The sequence below is a fragment of the Ovis canadensis genome, chromosome 1 (genome assembly GCF_042477335.2).
Source record: "Ovis canadensis isolate MfBH-ARS-UI-01 breed Bighorn chromosome 1, ARS-UI_OviCan_v2, whole genome shotgun sequence".
NCBI classification, from domain to species: domain Eukaryota; kingdom Metazoa; phylum Chordata; class Mammalia; order Artiodactyla; family Bovidae; genus Ovis; species Ovis canadensis.
The window spans coordinates 51,560,318-51,580,276 of record NC_091245.1 but is presented as its reverse complement, the minus strand read 5'-3'; the positions used below and the strand labels follow the sequence as shown (position 1 = coordinate 51,580,276).

At 37.7% G+C, this 19,959-nt stretch overlaps 1 protein-coding gene across 2 annotated transcripts in view; it reads left to right on the top strand.

Annotated features, from left to right (window-relative positions):
- The window catches only part of ERICH3 (glutamate rich 3), a 126,837-nt gene that overhangs the window by 37,544 nt on the left and 69,334 nt on the right, over positions 1–19,959 (top strand). Inside the window, exons 4-7 of one of the 2 annotated variants that reach the window (XM_069594755.1) lie at positions 3,312–3,383; positions 4,994–5,122; positions 10,351–10,509; positions 16,935–17,153. In XM_069594755.1, coding sequence (XP_069450856.1) covers positions 3,312–3,383; positions 4,994–5,122; positions 10,351–10,509; positions 16,935–17,153 — 579 coding nt within the window. The remainder of the gene's footprint in view (positions 1–3,311; positions 3,384–4,993; positions 5,123–10,350; positions 10,510–16,934; positions 17,154–19,959) is intronic. The other variant, XM_069594765.1, reaches the window with a different exon arrangement.

The following is a 19,959-nucleotide window of genomic DNA, read 5'->3' as shown; positions in this document are numbered from 1 at the left end:
CTGGTGAAAGGAATGGATACCCACTCCAGTATTCTTGCCTAGAGAATTACATGGACAGAGGAGCCTGGCAGGCTATAGTCCGTGGGGTTGCAGAATCAGATATGACTGAGCGACCAAGTCATGGCTGAGTCACTTTGTGACTTATATCATGTGCATGAATTATATAGAATCATTGTTCATGGCTCCCAAATTCACTTCCTTGTAAAAGTATTAGTTGGAATTCTACAACTAATGTTGAAAAAATAGTACAGTGTAAAATTAACCTGTACATAATTTCAAACTTAATCAATAGGGACCAAGTTCTATATTAGTCTTGATCCTTGAACTTTGGTTTTCTAAAGTTTCATATAATGCACACATCATAACTATTAAATATGCAATTATTAAAGTCTTTGTGTATTCTTAAAGTTTGAAATAAATAGTTCAGATAAATGTTAATGCATAATATATAATTTTATATTATACACAATATATTAATATAATTAAAAATAAAATATTCAGTATTTCTAAATTGTCACCTTTGTCTCACATTTAGTTTATGCCAATACTGTTTACTAATGTTGTTTTAATATTCATATATTCATTCATGCAAGAAAAGTTAATTGCAAGCTTACCATGTACCAGTATGGGGTTACATGATGTAGCTGCGAGAGAAAATTTTTTAAAAAATGCTGTAGAAAGTGATCACATGCTAGATGAGAGGAACAAAGAGATTGAGCCCGAAAAGCAGGGGATGATGACTTGCCTCTGTGAGAGTAGGAAGAAGCTGAACAGAGGTCCTGCCATTTGAACTGAGCCTAGAGGACTGAATGCAGCTTGACATGAAAAGATCTAGGCAAAGCAGGTGTGAAGTTGCAGAGGTGTGAGGGGACATTGTGGGTGGAAAAGAAAGCTCACTGAGGCCAGACTGCACTGTGAGTTGGCTGAAAGAGCGGCAGCAAGTGACACTCTCTAGTAAGTTTGGGGCCCTGTTTCTTGAGGCCTTCAATTCTCAGCTAGGTTAGGTGTGTAGGTGATGAGGCGATGAAACATTTTTCAGCAGGGGAGTGAAATTAATGAGCAGAGCTGCTTTAGAAAGATGATGTTGCTAAAAATGTGGAAGATGGATTAATGAGCTGGAAAAGATTGGAGGTGGGAGGTCAATTAGGAAGCTGTTGCCAGAGGGTGTGGGCTCACAGCAGTAGTGGAAGTGCCGGGGAGAAGCAGCTGTCCATGGGGATCGGGAAGAGGGAGAGAGAACAGAGAGACCGACTCTGCCTGGACCAGGAGAGGGAGGGAGGCCCCTGAGGCGCCCTGAGCTTTCTAGCATGGTGGTGTGTGCCTCGCAGGAAATTGGGAACAACGACATGGACTAGATAAGAACCTCCAACTGGTGGGAAAACCTGACAGAGCGGTGACCCAAATGCCAGCAGGGTCTTACAAGCTACAGAATGGTTCCGTGGGATGACTACTGGGGAGAAAAGGAAATCCTGTGTGACCTCAAGGGCAAAGCCATTGGTAGTCTTGGGGAAGTGGTTTCAGAGATGGTAGAAAGGAGTGGGGCTTCCTTGAAGCCCCCCTTGAATCCTCTTGCAATGCAGGAGACATTGGTTTGATCCCTGGATCTGGAAGATCTGGAGGAGGGCATGGCAACCCTCTCCATTGTTCTTGCCTGGAGAACCCCATGGACAGAGGAGCCTGGTGGGCTACAGGCTACAGGGTTGCAAAGAGTTAGACATGGCTGAGGCGACTGAGCACTCACACACACACAGAGGAGTGAGGATGGAGAGGGGAACTGCAGCGAGGCGAGAATAAGCGGAAGGTGGGAAATGGTTGATAGTGAATCTAATGAAGTTTGGTGATAAGTGGGTGAGATAACAGGAAAGAAAGAGAAGAAAGGCTTTGAGAAGAGGATTGATGATACTTAGAGAGGGAATGATTGAGTCTGCAGGGTCTTAAAGGCAGCAGGAGGGGATCAAGAACAGTTAAAAAACAGTTTTTAAAAGCGACAGTATATCAAACACTCTCAAAGGTGTCTGAATGATTTCAAATTGAATTATAAGCAGATTATTTTTACATGAAATTTATTTTTAAGTTATATAACTAATATACTACTAAAACTTTGGAAAACATAGTGAAGTGGCTCAGTCATGTCCGACTCTTTGCGACCCCATGGACTGTAGCCTACCAGGCTCCTCCGTCCCTGGGATTCTCCAAGCAGGAATGCTGGAGTGGGTTGCTCTTTCCTTCTCCATTGAAAAACATAAGAAAGCATTAAAAAATGAAAAGAGCTGTGCATAATTTCTCCTCTCAGAGATAACTGTTGTTAACAGTCACATTTCTTTTTTGTCTTTTGTCTATTCATATGTAGACATTAATAAACCCATATCATGGTGTGAGAGAAACATGGTTTCTCCAAAAAAAAAAAAAAAAAAAAGACAAGCCAGGAAGTTAATGTCAGAAGGAAAGTGAAAATCGCTCAGTCGTGCCAACTCTTTGCAACCCCATGGACTATACAGTCCATGGAATTCTCCAGGGAGTGGGTAGCCTTTCCCTTCTCCAGGGGATCGAATCCAGGTCTCCAGCATTGCAGGATGATTCTTTACCAGCTGAGCCGCCAGGGAAGCCCAGGACTAGGATTCAAATTACAGTTCTACCATTGACTAGATGTGTGACCTGGGGTAAGTTCATGGTCCTCTGCCTCACTTCCTTCATTTGTAGAACTAGACTGCTTAGCAATTGGCCTTGTTCAGGAAGAGATGATATTTCACAAAGCACTCTCCCAACACTGGGACAGGCACACGATGTGAGCTTGATCAACAAAATTGCATTTCCAAGCAGTTCAGCATTCTACTTTTATCAGCATTACACGCATTTTCCATTTTTAAAGCCAAATCTTTTGGAACCTTATTTTAAAAATTACATTCTGTCCCGTTTATATGGATGTGCCCCAAACTTAAACCATTCTCTTTAAGGTTTATAATGCTTCTGAATTTTTGCTTTGAAGGGGAAAAAAAAAACTTTCAGACAGCATCTTTGTTCATAAAACATTTTTTTAATTATTATTTAGATTTTCCCCTAGGTTTAGAAGTGAAATTTATGGGTTATCAGTAGGAGCACTTTTAACTGCCTAATGTATGTTAGGAATTGGCTTTCCAAAGAGTTGTACCAATTTATATTCCCACTTGCACACTTATGCACATGATTCTTCTCCATCTCAGTGACAAGAGGGGTAATTGAGAATACCGGTAGCTAGTGGGGTTATTTTCCTCTCAAAAATTCTTTACTATAATTGATATGATGCTTTCCTTCACTCTTTCCTCTTTGTTTAGCGTTACCATCAGCTTGAAATAAAAAAGAAACTGGAGACCTTAGCTAAGAAGGAGCGAATTCAGAGATTTAAGGTAAGGAGTTCCATAACTATTTTACTTCATAATATTATTTCATGATTTTGAAGGTCAGTGGTACTATTATTGAAGCTCTTTGGGGTCACTTTATTTTGGGTAACTCATAACTGACATCAAATGGTTCCACCATACTTGAATCTTGGCCACTGTTATTTTGGAAGATCATAACAAAATAGGAGCTACTGTACAAGAGAAATTATATAAGGCACAATTAGTTGAAAGAAAAACTTGAAAATGTCCTCAAGTTTGAAATTTTGCTTCTGTATTTTCTTGATTGATTTGTGATAGAGGCCAAAAGATTTGTTTGTCATAAGAAGGTAAAAATAGACTGTGATGTTCTCAATGTTATCAAAAATGGAGCATTTTAAGAATTATCCAATAGTACTTTTTCATGTGAATGTGACCTTTGAAAATATATGGTAGGAAAGATCTATATTAGCAAACAAAACATAAGATTTAGAGGTTCTGTGAAGTCATTTAGAAATTCCTGTTTTCTACTTTTGCATTTGATATTTCTTGTTTGCAGTCAACTTAGGGAATGTATAAATTTAAATTAAGACATGAGAGATTCAATTAGGCATGTTTGAAAGGTTTCAGTTTAGGTTGGCAGTTTTACTCAATTTGTTGAGTCATTCAAGCCCACATGTTGTTCTTCATTTTCAGTGTAGTGCTACAAATGTGGGACTTCAGACACATTTCACAAACTGATGAATATTCGTGAAGCTTCTGTGGAATAACTTGCAGTAGGAAACAGTAATTTTCCCTCTTGCTTGATAAACTCAAATCTGTCAATTTTATCTTGGTCAAAACATAGTATTGTTATAAAAGTTTTGTTGAATAACAGGCAATAGGTCAGTTTCTCCGGATCAGAAAAGTTGGTGTGGAAAGATTTGTAGTTAAGTCAACTTTGCCAATAGTGTTCTCTGTCAAGGAATGATAGATTCTATAATTTATCTGCTGAAGTGTTGATGGAGAAAATGGTTACTGGAAATGGTCTCTGAAACAGTGTTGTATTCACTCTTGCCTGTATTGCCAGACACACTAACCAGGTACATGGGCATGTTGCAACATTGGCAGAAATTCCTGATAGACACTTTATTTCCTCCTTGTACAGTTTTTATTCATCACAATTTTCACCTGTAGCTGCACTTGGCAAAAGGCTTATATTTTAGGCTCCCCTTATGTCATATGTAACCTTTTGCTTATGGCATTATTTAATTTTTTTAAGACAGAAATGTAATACTTTCTGGTAGTGTCTACTGACCAGAGTAGTGAGGAACATTGTGCTTCTTTAGTGATCTGCTTCAAGCAAATTAATAAACATTATGCTAAAACTAAGGATACATTGCATCTGTGGCTATTACCATGAGCACAGCTATTCCTTTTGGTAAAGCATACTCAATTTCTTGCCTTTCACTACCATACTCAACTCTCTAGTACAGCTGTGGAAACATCTCCTCATTATTATGATGGTCCCTGGATGGAGTACTTTTGAAAAGCACGAGAAAGAACTTCTCTAGTCATATAACACTTCTTCTCTGGCAGGTATTAATTTAACCTAGATGACTAATTATGCATTGATTTGTTAAATCACTTTCTTATTCTAGGGAGAGCACACGAGATGGACTATAGAAAATAATATACCCCTCCTGTCTCCCCGCCCCCCCGTTGGCCCCAAGACTAACCGTGGCCATAGTGTTCTGGTTGATGAAGGGCATTCCAGTCCAGTAACACCGGTGAGTCACATTAATCATGCTGACTTGCACCATGCCAATAATTAATTCATGATTTCTTATAACTCTCAGAAAGAATGCTCTCTGGGTACATGGTTGTATCATCCTTATAGTCTTATATCCATTCAACTCTGTGCCTACTGAATGTCCCACCTTCATCCAATGTCACCACTCTCAAATCCATTTTGTTACTACTAGATTAGTTTTCTTGAAGTGCAGATTATTTGTTACTTATATGCCCAAGTACCTTCACTGGCTCTGTGTTGCCTATAGAGAAATCCAGACTCTTGCAACTGACATTTAAGATTCCAAACCACATGACATCAGTTTAGCTATCTTAATATTTTTCCTCACCATTACCCTTTAGCACCCTGTGTGCGAGTGTGCCAAGTCACTTCAGTTGTGTCTGACTCTTTGTGACCCTATGGACTGTAGTGCAGCACAATTGAGCCGTTGGTTGTTTCATACATGTTCTGTGTTTTCTGACTTCTGGATCCTGTTCTTGCTATTGTCTCTACTCTTACCTTATCTGAAAAGGGTTTTTATGCACACAAATTCAATATGCTACAGAACACGAACCAGATACTTACATCTGAGCTTCTTTTATCAGAAGTATATGTACATAATCTAAAAGAAAAATAATTAAACGCACAAAAATTCTATTTAAAGAAATCACACACCCCTACATTTCATTCTAGTTCAATTCATTTACAACCTAGGGGTGGTATTCGCTTAAAGGAATAGGTAGCTTGAAACAATATAAATACAGGAAGAGATTTGCAAAATATTTGCTGGCAGTTGATGGTTTCAGCTTTCAACAAATAACTTTGATGATGTCTTTATTCTTGCTTTTTGTGGCCTAATATATTTCCTTGTTAGCATGAACATTTTTTGGATTGCATAGTATTTATAGAGGTATTGCAGTGCTTTCACAGATTATTGAAGTAGATTCATCACATATAGTGTTAAGGTTTGACATTTTTCAAAGGTAAATATATTTTGACATTTACCAATGAACAGCTCAAGTTATGAAAAGCAACTGTCTTTCCTTTGTTGTTACCATATTTCCAGGCTTCATTTAAATGTATATGTACACAAATATTCTTTCATTGGGTGGCAGATTCACTAGAATTTCAAAACCTTATCCTGGGTGAAACAAAAGAAATAATCAAGTTCCGTTTTCTATCTTCCCACCTGTTTTAGGGAGAAAAAAACCTTGAAAGGCTTTTTTTTCAATTTTCCAGCTGAACAGCCTCAATAAGTAGTTTATGATACATCCAGGAGATCTTAATGTGGCAGGAGTGAGAAAGTAATTTAAAAATTACAGGAAACACTGACACCAGCACTTTAGCAGCCTTTCTATCTGGTAAGCCAGGATCCCTCACTTGATCACCCCCTGGGCAGTGCTTCTGCCCTGGAAGGGATACCTATTGTGATCTTGGAATTGTACTTCGCATTTTACAGCATTCAAGTCCTTCTTTTTTGTTTTCCTGACTTGCTTACATATCCTCGAAACTTGACTCCTGACCTCTAGGTGCTATTGGGATGAAGATAATCCTTTGGGGATACTGCCATTCATTTTTCTCTTTTAACTTTCTTGAGTGAGTAAAGAAAGCATACAGTGAATAGCTACTGCACTTGATCACTAATTGCACCTGGACTTTCAAAATAGCATGTAGCTTTTAGCTGCACCATGCCATTAAAACTGTGGAGAGTCATTCAAGTAATTTTGTACATGCTTGGAAAATTCACCCCCAGAGATTTTCTTAGAAGAATTAGAAATGCTCAGCTATGCTGAGTAATCACCAGGTAGTGAATTTCAATTCACATTCTGGTACCGTTTTGAAAATGTTAAGCTACAGTGCCATATTTATTCCCAGAAAATACATTATGAACAGTTTAAAGTGTAGCAAATTTAAGGTGGCTTCTGATGTGAACTACAACAGTTTGTAGCTCACAGCTGTTAGTTGAATGGTACAGATTTGTTTTTTAGAGATACATGTAATCAGTTAAACATTTGACTGCCACATTCATCTAACTGAATGCAAATGTGGGGAAGTAACATTTAGAGCACAGCAGCAAATAGATCATGTTTTAGTTTATAGGAACCTGCTTTCCAAATCCTGCGTTCAGTGTATTTTTATTCGGTTGGATTTTTAGACAGGAGTGAGTCTTAAGGCATATTTCTTTCACAGAGATCAAAAGAATTCTTTTGGATAATCTGATTCCCTTTCTCAGAAAACATCTAGCTTGATTTCTCTTTGTGGGTTTTAAGACCTTGCACCTTTTGGCTCATAGAGGCTTACGTCCTATTTCTTTAAACTAAATGTTGTTCTAGTCAATCCACTTGGTTTCCTGTCTAGGTTTGTGTGCAGAGACCAAGATAACCACTTTAATGTGAGGATATGCTCCCCATCTTACGTTTCAGGTCCTGTGCTGTCTCTACTTTCTCAGTCATAAAAAGCTCAGACTCCTTTTGGGTCACTGATCTGCTATATTTAGTGTGTGGTCTTCATCCATTCAAGCCACGATGGCATATTTTTGTTGTTCAGTTGCTCAGTCATGTCCAACCCTTTGTGACCCCATGGGCTGGAGCACGCCAGGCATCCCTGTATATTACCATGTGGATATTTCAGCTTGAGAGAAGAGGATAGGGGAAAGTGAAGACACTTCTTTTCTTTCTAAGAGCATGATCTGGAAGTTTCATATATCACTTCTGCTCACATCTCATTGGACAAAACTGAGGCAAACGTCTATATGGAATTAGAAAAGATGCTGGGAAATATAGTTCTTATTTGTTATAGCCATCTTCCCTAATCGGCTTCCTTCGTAGCTCAGCTGGTAAATAATCTGCCTGCAATTCAGGAGTCCCCAGTATGATTCCTAGGTTGGGAAGATCCCCTGGAGAAGGAGTAGGCTACCCACTCCAGTATTTTTGGGCTTCTCTGGTGGATCAGTCAGGAAAGAATTTGCCTGCAATGTGGGAGACCTGGGATCGATCCCTGGGCTGGGAAGATCCCTTGGAGGAGGGCATGGCAATCCACTCCAGTGTTCTTACCTGGAGAATCCCCATGGATTGCAGTCCATGGGGTAGCAGAGTTGGACACAACTGAGTGACTAAGCACAGCACACATATTCCCTAATAAATGTTGTATTACATGAAGAAAGGAAAACAGATCTTGATATATATTACTTTTGCTCTCCTTCCCATGTTTGGTTCACAACTGATTCTTCTTACTTAGATGTCCAAATTCACCATCCCTCTTTTCTATTTAACATTATCCTTTATTGCTCATTCATTTGGATAAAATGTAACTACTTCTGTGAAACTTTCATTTTTAATGCTTGTCTCATTGGCTTATTCCAAATAACTTTTAGTTCTAATTTCGTTAGTTCCCAGGTATTTTGTTATTATTCTCTCTTTGATAGTATTTGTGTGGTTCAGTTGACACTAATTGTCTTGTGTTGCCATTAGATGTTACAAATTACTGTTTCATCTCCTCACAGTGACTAGAGTTGGAATTCAGTAAGCGCTGACTTAACAAAAGCAGAGCTTTGGCAACGTATAACATGTTTGTCAAGATGGTACTAAGATCAATTTTTGCTCATGGGAGCAGCCCTATCACCATTTTCTATTTATTTATACAACACTTTTTCAGAGTTGAATATTTGTGGTCACTGTTCTTTAGAGTCAATGTAATAAACCTTTTTTATGAATCATTTACATACTATCTTTTTCACACCCTCTTACCCAAATTTGCATGTATTGTTCTTAACAGATTTACCAGTATTTTATTGTAATAGAACAACTGAGCCAAACGTTTTGTTTTTTCCATTTTTGAAACATTGCTGATCTTTATGCTAAGGTTACAGTGTTCTGTCTGTGCTCCCAAAGGCACATCTAATGCTCTGAACTGGCACTTTTGGTGTTCTCTGCAGTGCATTCTTGATTAGAAAATGCATCAGTCAGGGTCTCAGCAGGAAACAGATGGCTCACACAAATAGGGTAATTAGGATGAGTTTAATAAAGAAACTATTTAGAAAGATGCAGGCAGGGTTAAGGAAAACCAACTAGGGCTGTAAAGCATGCTGGGGTGAACACAGCGGGAAACCACATCATGTAGGGCTAAGGGGAAAGGGAGGTATTGGAGACCAGAACCAGCAGGCGGTTTCTGGAAGAAGACTTCCTGAAGAGCTGTGGACTTCGGTGGAGGGACCCAGTTGGCCCATCGTGACCTTGGCAGGAGGGTCCAGCAGCATTAGGAGCCCAGTCTCCTTCCCTCCTGTCTTTGACCTCTTGCCAGTGTCTTTCACTGGCCAAATCCGACTGGAAACCTGAGGTTAGTTGGTATGGTCCACTAAGAAATGACTCCCAACAGCCAGAGCCGAAAGGAGAAGGCAGAGAAGAGGAGCAAATGGAAACTGTCTAGTTGGAAAACATCTCCGAACATCTACATTTTGATAGTATTTTCCAAAGTTGCCAGTTACCAGTTCTTATTTTTGTTTTCCTAATAGTTCAAGGAAGAGATTGAATAAATGGTAATGCATTGGAGGTAAGCATTCGCCTTCCCTCATTTTAAATCATATTGTCTGCTTTTACTTCAGCACTAGTCTTAAGGCTTAAACCTAGAATGAGTTTATTCTAATCATATGCTCTAGGTCTCTAAAATCGGAACATTATTCAACTTAACATTTAATTGAACAAAGGGCTTCCCAGGTGACTCAAATGATAAAGAATCTGCCTGCAATGTGGGAGACCTGGGTTCGAACCCTGGGTTGGGAAGATCCCTGGAGAAGGGCATGGCAACCCACTCCAGTATTCTTGCCTGGAGAATTCCATGGGCAGAGGAGCCTGGTGGGCTACAGTCCATGGGGTCATAAAGAGTCGGACATGACTGAGCGACTAAAACTTTCATTCTGTGTTTAGCATCAACTAGGTATTGTAAGTGAGTTTACAGTACGAATAAAATATAGGAACCTAACAGAGAACATCTTTATCTAAAATACTCTACAATTGTGGCATTTAGGTATGTAGAAGACTTCCATACCATATGTTTTAACAAATACATTGGGTCATAAGAGTATGTATAATGGAAGCACATAATTAAAGTTTAATCTGTTCAGTAAAAAGGCACCATTAATTACTCTAGGCAATTTGTTGAGTTATTAATTGGTTCTGGAAACATGTCAAGATACTAATTTAAATGGAATTTTTTCCCCTAATTGTCTAGACAGCCCCTCGACCATACACTGCTCCCGGAAATATGCAGCCTCCAATTCGATTACAGCCTCTTCCCAGTAATCCTGCAGTACGAACTGTTCCAAAGATAACTTTGGGATCCAGATCAAAAACCTCATTGCTGGAAACTGAAACTCCATTTCCCGTTGGGGTAAATGCTTTTTCTTCTCAGTTTTTAAGATGCTAGATTCAATTAATCTGATCAGTGAAATTTATATTCTGTACTTATTAAACACTTGCTCTGTACTTCTGTTTAATTATATTTTACTTTAATTGGAAGACCTATAATTTCTGTGTTATTGGGAAAAATAGTAAGGAATAGACTTGTAATAATAGAAGATGATCTCTCATGAACTTGAAAGGTTGTATAAAAACCAAGAGGATCTTTTTATGGCTAGATATGACTTCTAACAGAATAGACACAGTGTTGACTGCTTCCAAATTTTAAAATGCATGAAACCTAGAAAATGAAAATTTCCAAGAATAGGCTTGCATTTGCATGCTGACTTACTTTACCATCAGTGTATGAAATTGCTTCAAGCTTGACTCTGGAGAAGGTTGGATATAGAAGGAAAAGAATGTCTGTCTTAAAAAAATCCTGAATTAATCACACTCAGAAGCTTGACTATGCTTCTTTTTCAAGGTTATGTCTCAGGTAATTTTCACTTATTTTAAACAAAGCACAGAAAGGAGGTAGGGAAGTCATAAAACATAAGTTACTCTAACAGGGAAGGACAATTGGGACATTTAGTAATTAGAAAAGGTATTGTTTGTATTTCTAAGACCAAGAAGAAACATTTGCCAGCTTAAGAAAGAACCTGTGTTATGAGTACAATTGTAATTATGCTCAAATGGGTGAATTTAGTTCCTGTCATTATTAGGAAACGTAAGACATATGAAATTAAGATGTTTTTACCTAAAGCTGACAGATGACCTTGTCACTAAGAAATTAATTTAAATAAATTATTTTTCATATTAAAAGTATGAATATAACGTCCAAATGATAAATAATATTTTAATCCAACTACTGTGTTTTTTAGCTGGTGAAGCACTTTTCACAAATCTTACTTTAGTTAATTTAATAGTATATTCTTGGAAAGAAGGATAAATTAAAAAGTGGTGGCATTTTGTCTAGGGAATACTACTTAGAGCTGGGCAGAAGTTATTGGGTCATAAGCCAATTCAGTTGACACTTTCTAGGATCTGATCTCCACTTTAAATGTCCAGAGATTTCCCATTTCAAGATAGTGTCCAGGAATGGTCAGGTCCTGAGATATTGTCTCAAGCTAACTAAACTAAGACGTGACAAGCCCATTTTTGTCACTATTGTAAATCAAAATAGGGAATCAAATCATAATTAGGGGCCATTAATTCACCAGATGTCAAATAAATCAAAGCTTGTAGAAACAGTACATTTTCCCCTTGTAGGCAGACCTAGATGGGAAGTCAGAGAACAATGAGAAGGTTGCCTAGTGAGTACAGAATCAGAATGAGGGGATATGGTAGAATGGAATGTTAATGGTATCAGGCTGTCTTAGCCCAATGCATCTGTCTCATCTTAGGAATGGGCTTGCCAAAGGTACCAGGAAGCTCAAAGGTCTTTGGCTAAAGCCCTCTGAATCCTCCAGGGATAACTTTGCCTTTAGGACTGGAAATATTCAAAGTCCAATGGGTGGCCTTTCCTCTCCCTTGGATAGTACTCAGATGGGCACTCTCCATGTTTGCCAAGGTGATCATACTATTTTCTAAGTTCCTATTGTCTATTAACTCTACTTGATTGGACCCACTTTCTGTTAGATATGTGACCATTATCAATCAGGTAATATTCAATTTCTTCTGACTAGTAAATGATTTTCTTTTAGGTGATTTTCCAAATCTGCTCTGAGGCACTGGGTAGATTTATTAATTAAATCTTTATAGGGCCTTTTATTTTACCATTTCCAAGTTTTGGGATGTGAGTGAGTAAGGGATTGACATTCAATGGTAGCTTATGATTCATGTTTGAGGTTTGACAGTAAACAACAAAATTCTGTAAAGAAGTTATCCTTCAGTTAAAAAATAAATTAATTTTAAAAATGGTAGCTTATAGGTGCTGACAAGGTTGAGATCAATTCCATGTTAATTTCAACCAGCTAAACTTAACATTTTTCATCCAGTGGAATTTAATTGGGCATTTACTTTGACTGGGTCCTGCTCTAGGCATTAGTAATATATCAATTATCAAAGCAGACAATGTTCTCTGACTTTTTGGAGTTTATACTGTGATGTAGACAGTCAAAATATACTGCCAAGAAAGACATGTAATTCTTTCAATGGCATTGATGATGAAAATTACTTAATATAAAATCAAACAAGAAATTCCTAAAGAATAATAGTTTGCATGACTGCTGAGTATGTAGTAAGCACCCACTAAATAGTAAAAGATATGTATGGTGGAATTGTTTGAAGGTGTGACATACTTAAGTAAGTTGAGTTTTCCAAGTGTTAGGAGTGAGGATCTTTGAGTTAGGCAAAAGCAATGTGGTCAAAACAGGTTGGTTGAGATGCTGTTGAGTAAATTAATGACATGACTCAAAATGATTATACTTGGAATGAGAGTTTCTTATACACTATTGATAGGAACAGAAATTGGTGCAACTATTTGTGAAGGCAGTATGGAAATATTTATCAACATTTTAAATGAACATGCTCAAGCATTTTAGCATATTGGAATTTATCCTAGGAACATACATGCCTGTGAAGAGAAATAGATTCAGGAATTTTAGAATTATAATATTTCCAATAGTGAATGTTTGGAAGACACCTAAGAATTTATCGTTTAAAAATGTTATAGCATATTAAATAATATTTAAAAATAAGGTAAATTATTTATACTGCCATAGGGAGATGTCCAAGATTCTTTGGGCTAGAAGAAAAAGCAAGGTATGGAGCAGAAGTTTAATTTTTAAAAAAATTTACTAAACTTCATTACCAAATAAGGCATGCCAAAGATGGATGACTACTTAGAAATTAAAAGTAGAGCCTCCCAAGACCAAAAAGTTCTGAATTCATTGATTTTATTGTTTTATTATCTTATTTTCACTTCTTTAATTTATATTTGTTATTACAATGTCAGTGCACACCAGCACAGAAAAATTGGAAAATGTAAGAAAAGAAAAATGAGAGCATAAATAATACCTGCAACATCAAGCCATCTAATAATTCTAAGCCCCTTGGTGAATATCTATCTAAATACCTTCTGTTCATATAAATGTTTATTTCAATCAAAATATGGAGTACCCATGCCTTTATTTAATCTGCTTTTGTTTAATAGCAATGAGAATGTTTGGGAATGACTTCTCTTTCTTAAAAATAACTTTTTACAATTTAAGCATCTCAAAATAAAAGATAAATCAGCTGAAAATAAATTTAAAACAATACTAAATAAATTGGTATAAGACAGATTTAAATGATTAAAGATAATCTAAAGTTTGAAAACTACCTCAGATATACAAAAATTATCAATATTTGAAAATTCAGATGGTCAAATACATGTGAAACTAAAATTTTTGATTATACATTAGGTACTTTTTAGTCATTAAGGTACTTTTAAATGTTGACTAAATTTATATGCTCCACCCCCACAAATAATCCAAATCCTTAAAGGCAACCCTGTGTTCAGAACTGTGTTCTGAACTGTGTTCAAAACCCAGTCATCCCTGATTTTATCAAAATCCACATATAAATTATTTAACTGAAATGTATGACCATGCTTCATGGAGCTTTTTATGTCAGGACTCTGAAAGAATAGATTAACAGTATTCTTTTTAAAGCTTGATGAGAATCTTTTATAACAAAGCAAATTTTATTTAACTATCCTGTTACTGATTTACTTGGTAGTTCAACTAAATTTTTTTTCTCTTTTTGTCATGGAAAAGCATTTTATTTTATATATTGCAGTGTGTACATGTCAATCCCAAGCTGATCAATTAAATTTTTTAGACATATTTGTGAGTATACCTGTGTATATCCTTATACACACTTACATAAATGTACTTGTGCAGTTAACTGGGTAAAATTTATTCTTACAAGTTAAATTTCTAGGAGAAAATAACTTGAATAAAGACTTTGGGTTGGAGTCAAGGTTTTTGATTACTTGAAACTATATTATCAAGGAATGTTGTAACACCTGGATAGGTGAAATCAATGTAAAAAAAAAAAGTGCAAATACCCCATCATTGAGTGGACTACCCAATCCTGTCTTGAAGTACAACACTTCAAACCTATTGATTTTAAATTGTTTCACTGTACTGGGTCCCTGTATATTTAATAAATCACTGAGGAAAAATCCCCAAAGTGCTATAAAAATGCCATGATTGTATGTTTGGTTTAAAATATATACTTAAATAAGTTTAGAAATTCATGAAAATTTGATTTGCTATGGATACTGCAAAATGCCATTTTTCAACAGATTGAGGTGTCCTAAGTTTGCCTATTAATATCAGTTGTGTTTGCATGTAATGTCAATGCCTGTAATTTTGAGTTGTGTTAGGTTACCACTTCTACTTCATGCATTTGTATGTCATGAAATGTGATTCAGTTCAATCATTCAGACATGTCCAACTCTTTGCGACCCCATGAACCACAGCACGCCAGGCCTCCCTGTCCATCACCAACTCCCAGAGTCCACCCAAACTCATGTCCATTGAGTCGGTGATGCCATCCAACTGTCCCATCCTCTGTTGTCCCCTTCTCCCCCTGCCTTCAATCTTTCCCAATATCAGGGTCTTCAAATGAGTCAGCTCTTCGTATCAGGTGGCCAAAATACTGGAGTTTCAGCTTCAACATCAGTCCTTCCAATGAACACCCAGGACTGATCTCCTTTAGAATGGACTGGTTGGATCTCCTTGCAGTCCAAGGGACTCTCAAGAGTCTTCTCCAACACCACAGTTCAAAAGCATCAATTCTTTGGCACTCAGCTTTCTTGATAGTCCAATTCTCACATCCATAGATGACTATTGGAAAAACCATAGCCTTGACTAGACGGATCTTTGTTGACAAAGTAATGTCTCTGCTTTTGAATATGCTGTCTAGGTTGGTCATAACTTTCCTTCCAAGGAGTAAGCATCTTTTAATTTCATGGCTGCAGTCACCATCTGCAGTGATTTTGGAGCCCATAAAAATAAAGTCAGCCACTGTTTCCACTGTTTCCCCATCTATTTGCCATGAAGTGATGGGACCGGATGCCGTGATCTTCGTTTTCTGAATGTTGAGCTTTAACCCACCTTTTTCACTCTCCTCTTTCACTTTCATCAAGAGGCTCTTTAGTTCTTCTCCACTTTCTGCCATAAGGGTGGTGTCATCTGCATAACTGAGGTGATTGATATTTTTCCTGGTAATCTTGATTCTAGCTTGTGCTTCTTCCAGCCCAGCATTTCTCATGATGTGCTCTGCATAGAAGTTAAATAAGCAAGGTGACAATATACAGCCTTGACGTACTCCTTTTCCTATTTGGAACCAGTCTGTTGTTCCATGTCCAATTCTAACTGTTGCTTCCTGATCTGCATACAGGTTTCTCAAGAGGCAGGTCAGATGGTCTGAGTTTCCCATCTCTTTCAGAATTTTCCACAGTTTATTGTGATCCACACAGTCAAAGGCTTTGGCATAGTCAATAAAGCAGAATAGATGTTTTTCTGGAACTTTCTTGCTTTTTCCATGATCCAGCGGATGTTGGCAATTTGATCTCTGGTTCCTTTGCCTTTTGGAAAACCAGCTTGAACATCTGGAAGTTCATGGTTCACGTATTGCTGAAGCCTGGCTTGGAGAATTTTGAGCAATACTTTACTAATGTGTGAGATGAGTGCAATTGTGCGGTAGTTTGAGCATTCTTTGGCATTGCCTTTCTTAGGAATTGGAATGAAAACTGACCTTTTCCAGTCCTTTGGCCACTACTGAGTTTTCTGAATTTGCTGACATATTTAGTGTAGCACTTTCACAGCATCATCTTTTAGGATTTAAAAAAGCTCAACTGGAATTCCATCACCTCCACTAACTTTGTTCATGGATGTCTGGCTCTAGTGAGTGATCACATCATCATGATTATCTGGTTTGTGAAGATATTTTTTTGTATAGTTTCTGTGTATGCTTGCCACCTCTTCTTAATATCTTCTGCTTCTCTTAGGTCCATACCATTTCTGTCCTTTATTGAGCCCATCTTTGGTATCTCTAATTTTTTTGAAGAGATCTTTACAGGGCTATTAAGTGGGGCTCCCCTGGTGGCTCAGACAGTAAAGAGTCAGCCTGCAGTGCAGGAGACCCATGTTTGATTCCTGGGTCAGGAAGATCCCTTGGAGAAGGAAACAGCAACCTACTCTAGTATTCTTGCCTGGAAAATCCTGTGGATGGAAGAGCCTGGCAGGGGTTCATGGGGTTGCAAAGCATCGGACAAGAGTGAGCGACTTCACTTTCACTTTGTTTGCCTGTTAATATCACTTGTGTTTGCCTGCAATGTCAATCATAGTCTTGTCTGTAATTTTGAGTTATGTTGAGTTCCCAAATCTATTTCACTTATTCTTATGTCATGAAATCTAATTATAGGGCAAGAAGGCAATGATGAAGTTCAGGAACTCCATGGACAATTCCCAGGGAATGAATCGATACCAATTTCCAAGCATTAACCGTTACATTATGCCTATTCCTCCTCCACTTCCTCCCACCAGTGGAAAAATCACAAGAGAAAATAGACCTGAAACATGGAGAAGGAGAAGATTTCGTCCAACCACTGCTCCAAATGGCTTAGAACCTGTCTTTACTAAGGTGATTATGGAATCAACTTTTCTTTCATTAATTTAGCACCGATTACATTGCACTATTAGATCTCTGGATGTGCAATAACAGAATCTAGGGAAACTGAATGCCAAATGACTTGCATAAAAAATATAATAATTTTGTAAATACAGTAATTGTAAACGTAAATGAATCTGAAACCAAATATTTAAGTAATCCAATTGAATAATTTAGCATAATTGACAAAAAATTAAGTAAATCATATACTCAAATTTAGTTTGTGTTATACCCATTTCCAAATCATTAATGTCCTTCAATTTGCCATTCAATCATGTCAGAATTTATTTTAACATTTAATTTGTGAATATTCAGTAACATATTGAAAACCACAATGTACCATATAAAATAATTATTAAAACTCACTTTTAATAAGTTTTGGCAAATTACTGTATAATATTTATAAATATTTTCCTTTCCATGTTCTTAAAATATATTGTTTTGTTGTAATCATTCTTGAAAATACTGATAAAGAATGTAGCTCTAAGTGCATTTATACGTTTACAGATACAGACTAGTATGAAGGTCAAAAATCTCTTACTTTATAGTGTAAATACACAACCAATAAGCTGTTATATGCAATTTCTGTGGTTATTGGCAACTGGCTGGGTCAACATTTCACTGTTGGAGAATCAGGGAGTGAAGTTCCAACACTGCACATGGATAGCATGCTGGCTCTTCAAAACCAGCCTAGTTCAAGTGCTTCATTTACTCCCATCCACATCTCTCCTAGCAGCTATCCTCACCAACAACCTTCTCTAAAAATTGAGACTATCTTCCTCTTGCTTCCCTGGTGGCTCAGACGGTAAAGCGTCTGCCCAGGTTTGATCCCTAGGTTGGGAAGATCCTCTGGAAAAGGAAATGGCAACCCACTCCAGTACCCTTGCTGGAAAATTCCATGGACTGAGGAGCCTGGCGCAGGCTACAGTCCATGGGGTCGTAGTCGGACACGACTGAGTGATTTCACTTTCACTTTCCTCTTGCTTGCTTAGATTTCCTTCTTTCAATCCACCTTTCACCAATTCTCTATCTTTGATGCAGTCTCTGACAGAGCATTATATCCTTCATCCTTGAGGTTCCCTCCCCTTCCTCCCCCAACCCTGTTCCTTGAGCGTATTTTTCCCATTACATGGCCCTTTGCACGGCCTGTCGTTCTTCTCTCCTATTTGGATGTTTATTCTTTCCTCTAATATCCATCTATCTCTCAATATACCCAGGCCTTATATAGAGTAACTAAATCCTTTCCTCACATTCTATAGCCTGAGACTTCTGTTATCTCCTTTCCTACTGCAGAGTTCTGAAGTCTAGTTTACTATAGCTTCTTTCTAACAAGCAACCCCAGGTGACTCAGATTACAGCAGCAACTTCTTTTTATCATTATTGTCTGTTGGTGTTCAGTGGCAATTCTGAGACCCAGACTGGATGAATCATCCCTGCCTGGGGGTGTTTGCCTCGTGGACAGAGTCATGGAATGCTTTGTAGATTCCATTCAGGAGTGATACTTGTCACTTACACTTGAATTTTGTAACTAAAGCCTGACATAGAGTGGAGGTATCATCCTCTTATAAAGAGGGGGGTAGTGAATATTTGGGGCCACGATATTAGAGTCTACTAATCCACAAATTTACTGTGTATTCTTTGAATGCTGGCATTTGTCTCTACCAGGCCAACAAACATGCTCTCTTAAAGGCTGTGGCCTCCATTTGCAAAAACTGTAATTTCCTCATCGTCCTTATTTGGTGGCAAATTTGATTTTCTAATGTTAAAAATATATATTACTGAGATGAACTCTACCCAGTCCTACTTTTCTAAAACATGTTTAAATATCATATAAACCATAAGAATATGTAAAATCTTTATGTTCAGGTTAAACAACAATTAAAAACCTATGTATATACCATTACTTCTCAACAAAGTAGCAGACTTTTGTCATATGATAAGCCCCCTACTTCCTACCTTGTTACATCCCTGACTCCTTCTCAGAGCAACCAGTATACTGACAAATGTATTAACTGAGTCCCTGCTTTTCTTTGGAGTTCTATTATTTATATGCATAAAACTTCAGAAAAAAGCTCACACTTAGCATCGTAATGAAAGGCTAATATTTCCAGGAGGAAATAAACTGAATGGAGCTTTAGGTCACCATCTAGGTTTGGTTCCTTACAGTTTTAAGAGCTCCTGGTGGGGAAGTAAGAGAAGTCAGGTCATGAGTGTTCCTAAAAGAATCAGTTCATTTCAGTCACTCAGTCTTGTCCAACTCTTTTGCAACCCCATGGACTTCAGCATGCCAGGTTTCCCTGTCCATCACCAACTCCCAGAGCTTACTAAAACTCATGTCCATGGACTCAGTGATGCCATCCAACCATCTCATCCTTTGTCATCCCCTTCTCCTCCTGCCTTCAGTCTTTCCCAGCATCATGGTCTTTTCCAATGAGTCAGTTCTTTGCATCAGGTGGCCAAAGTATTGGAGCTTCAGCATCAGTCCTTCCAATGAATATTCAGGACTAATTTCCTTTAGGATTGACTGGTTTGATCTTCTTGCAGTTCAAGGGACTCTCAAGAGTCTTCTCCAACACTGCAGTTCAAAAGCATCAATTCTTTGGAACTCAGCTTTCTTTACAGTCCAACTCTCACATCCATACATGACCACTGGAAAAGCCATAGCACTGACTATTACGGACCTCTGTCAACGAAGTAATGTCTCTGCTTTTTTAATATGCTGTGTAGGTTTGTCCTAGCTTTTCTCCCAAGGAGCAAGTGTCTTTTAATTTTCTTAGAA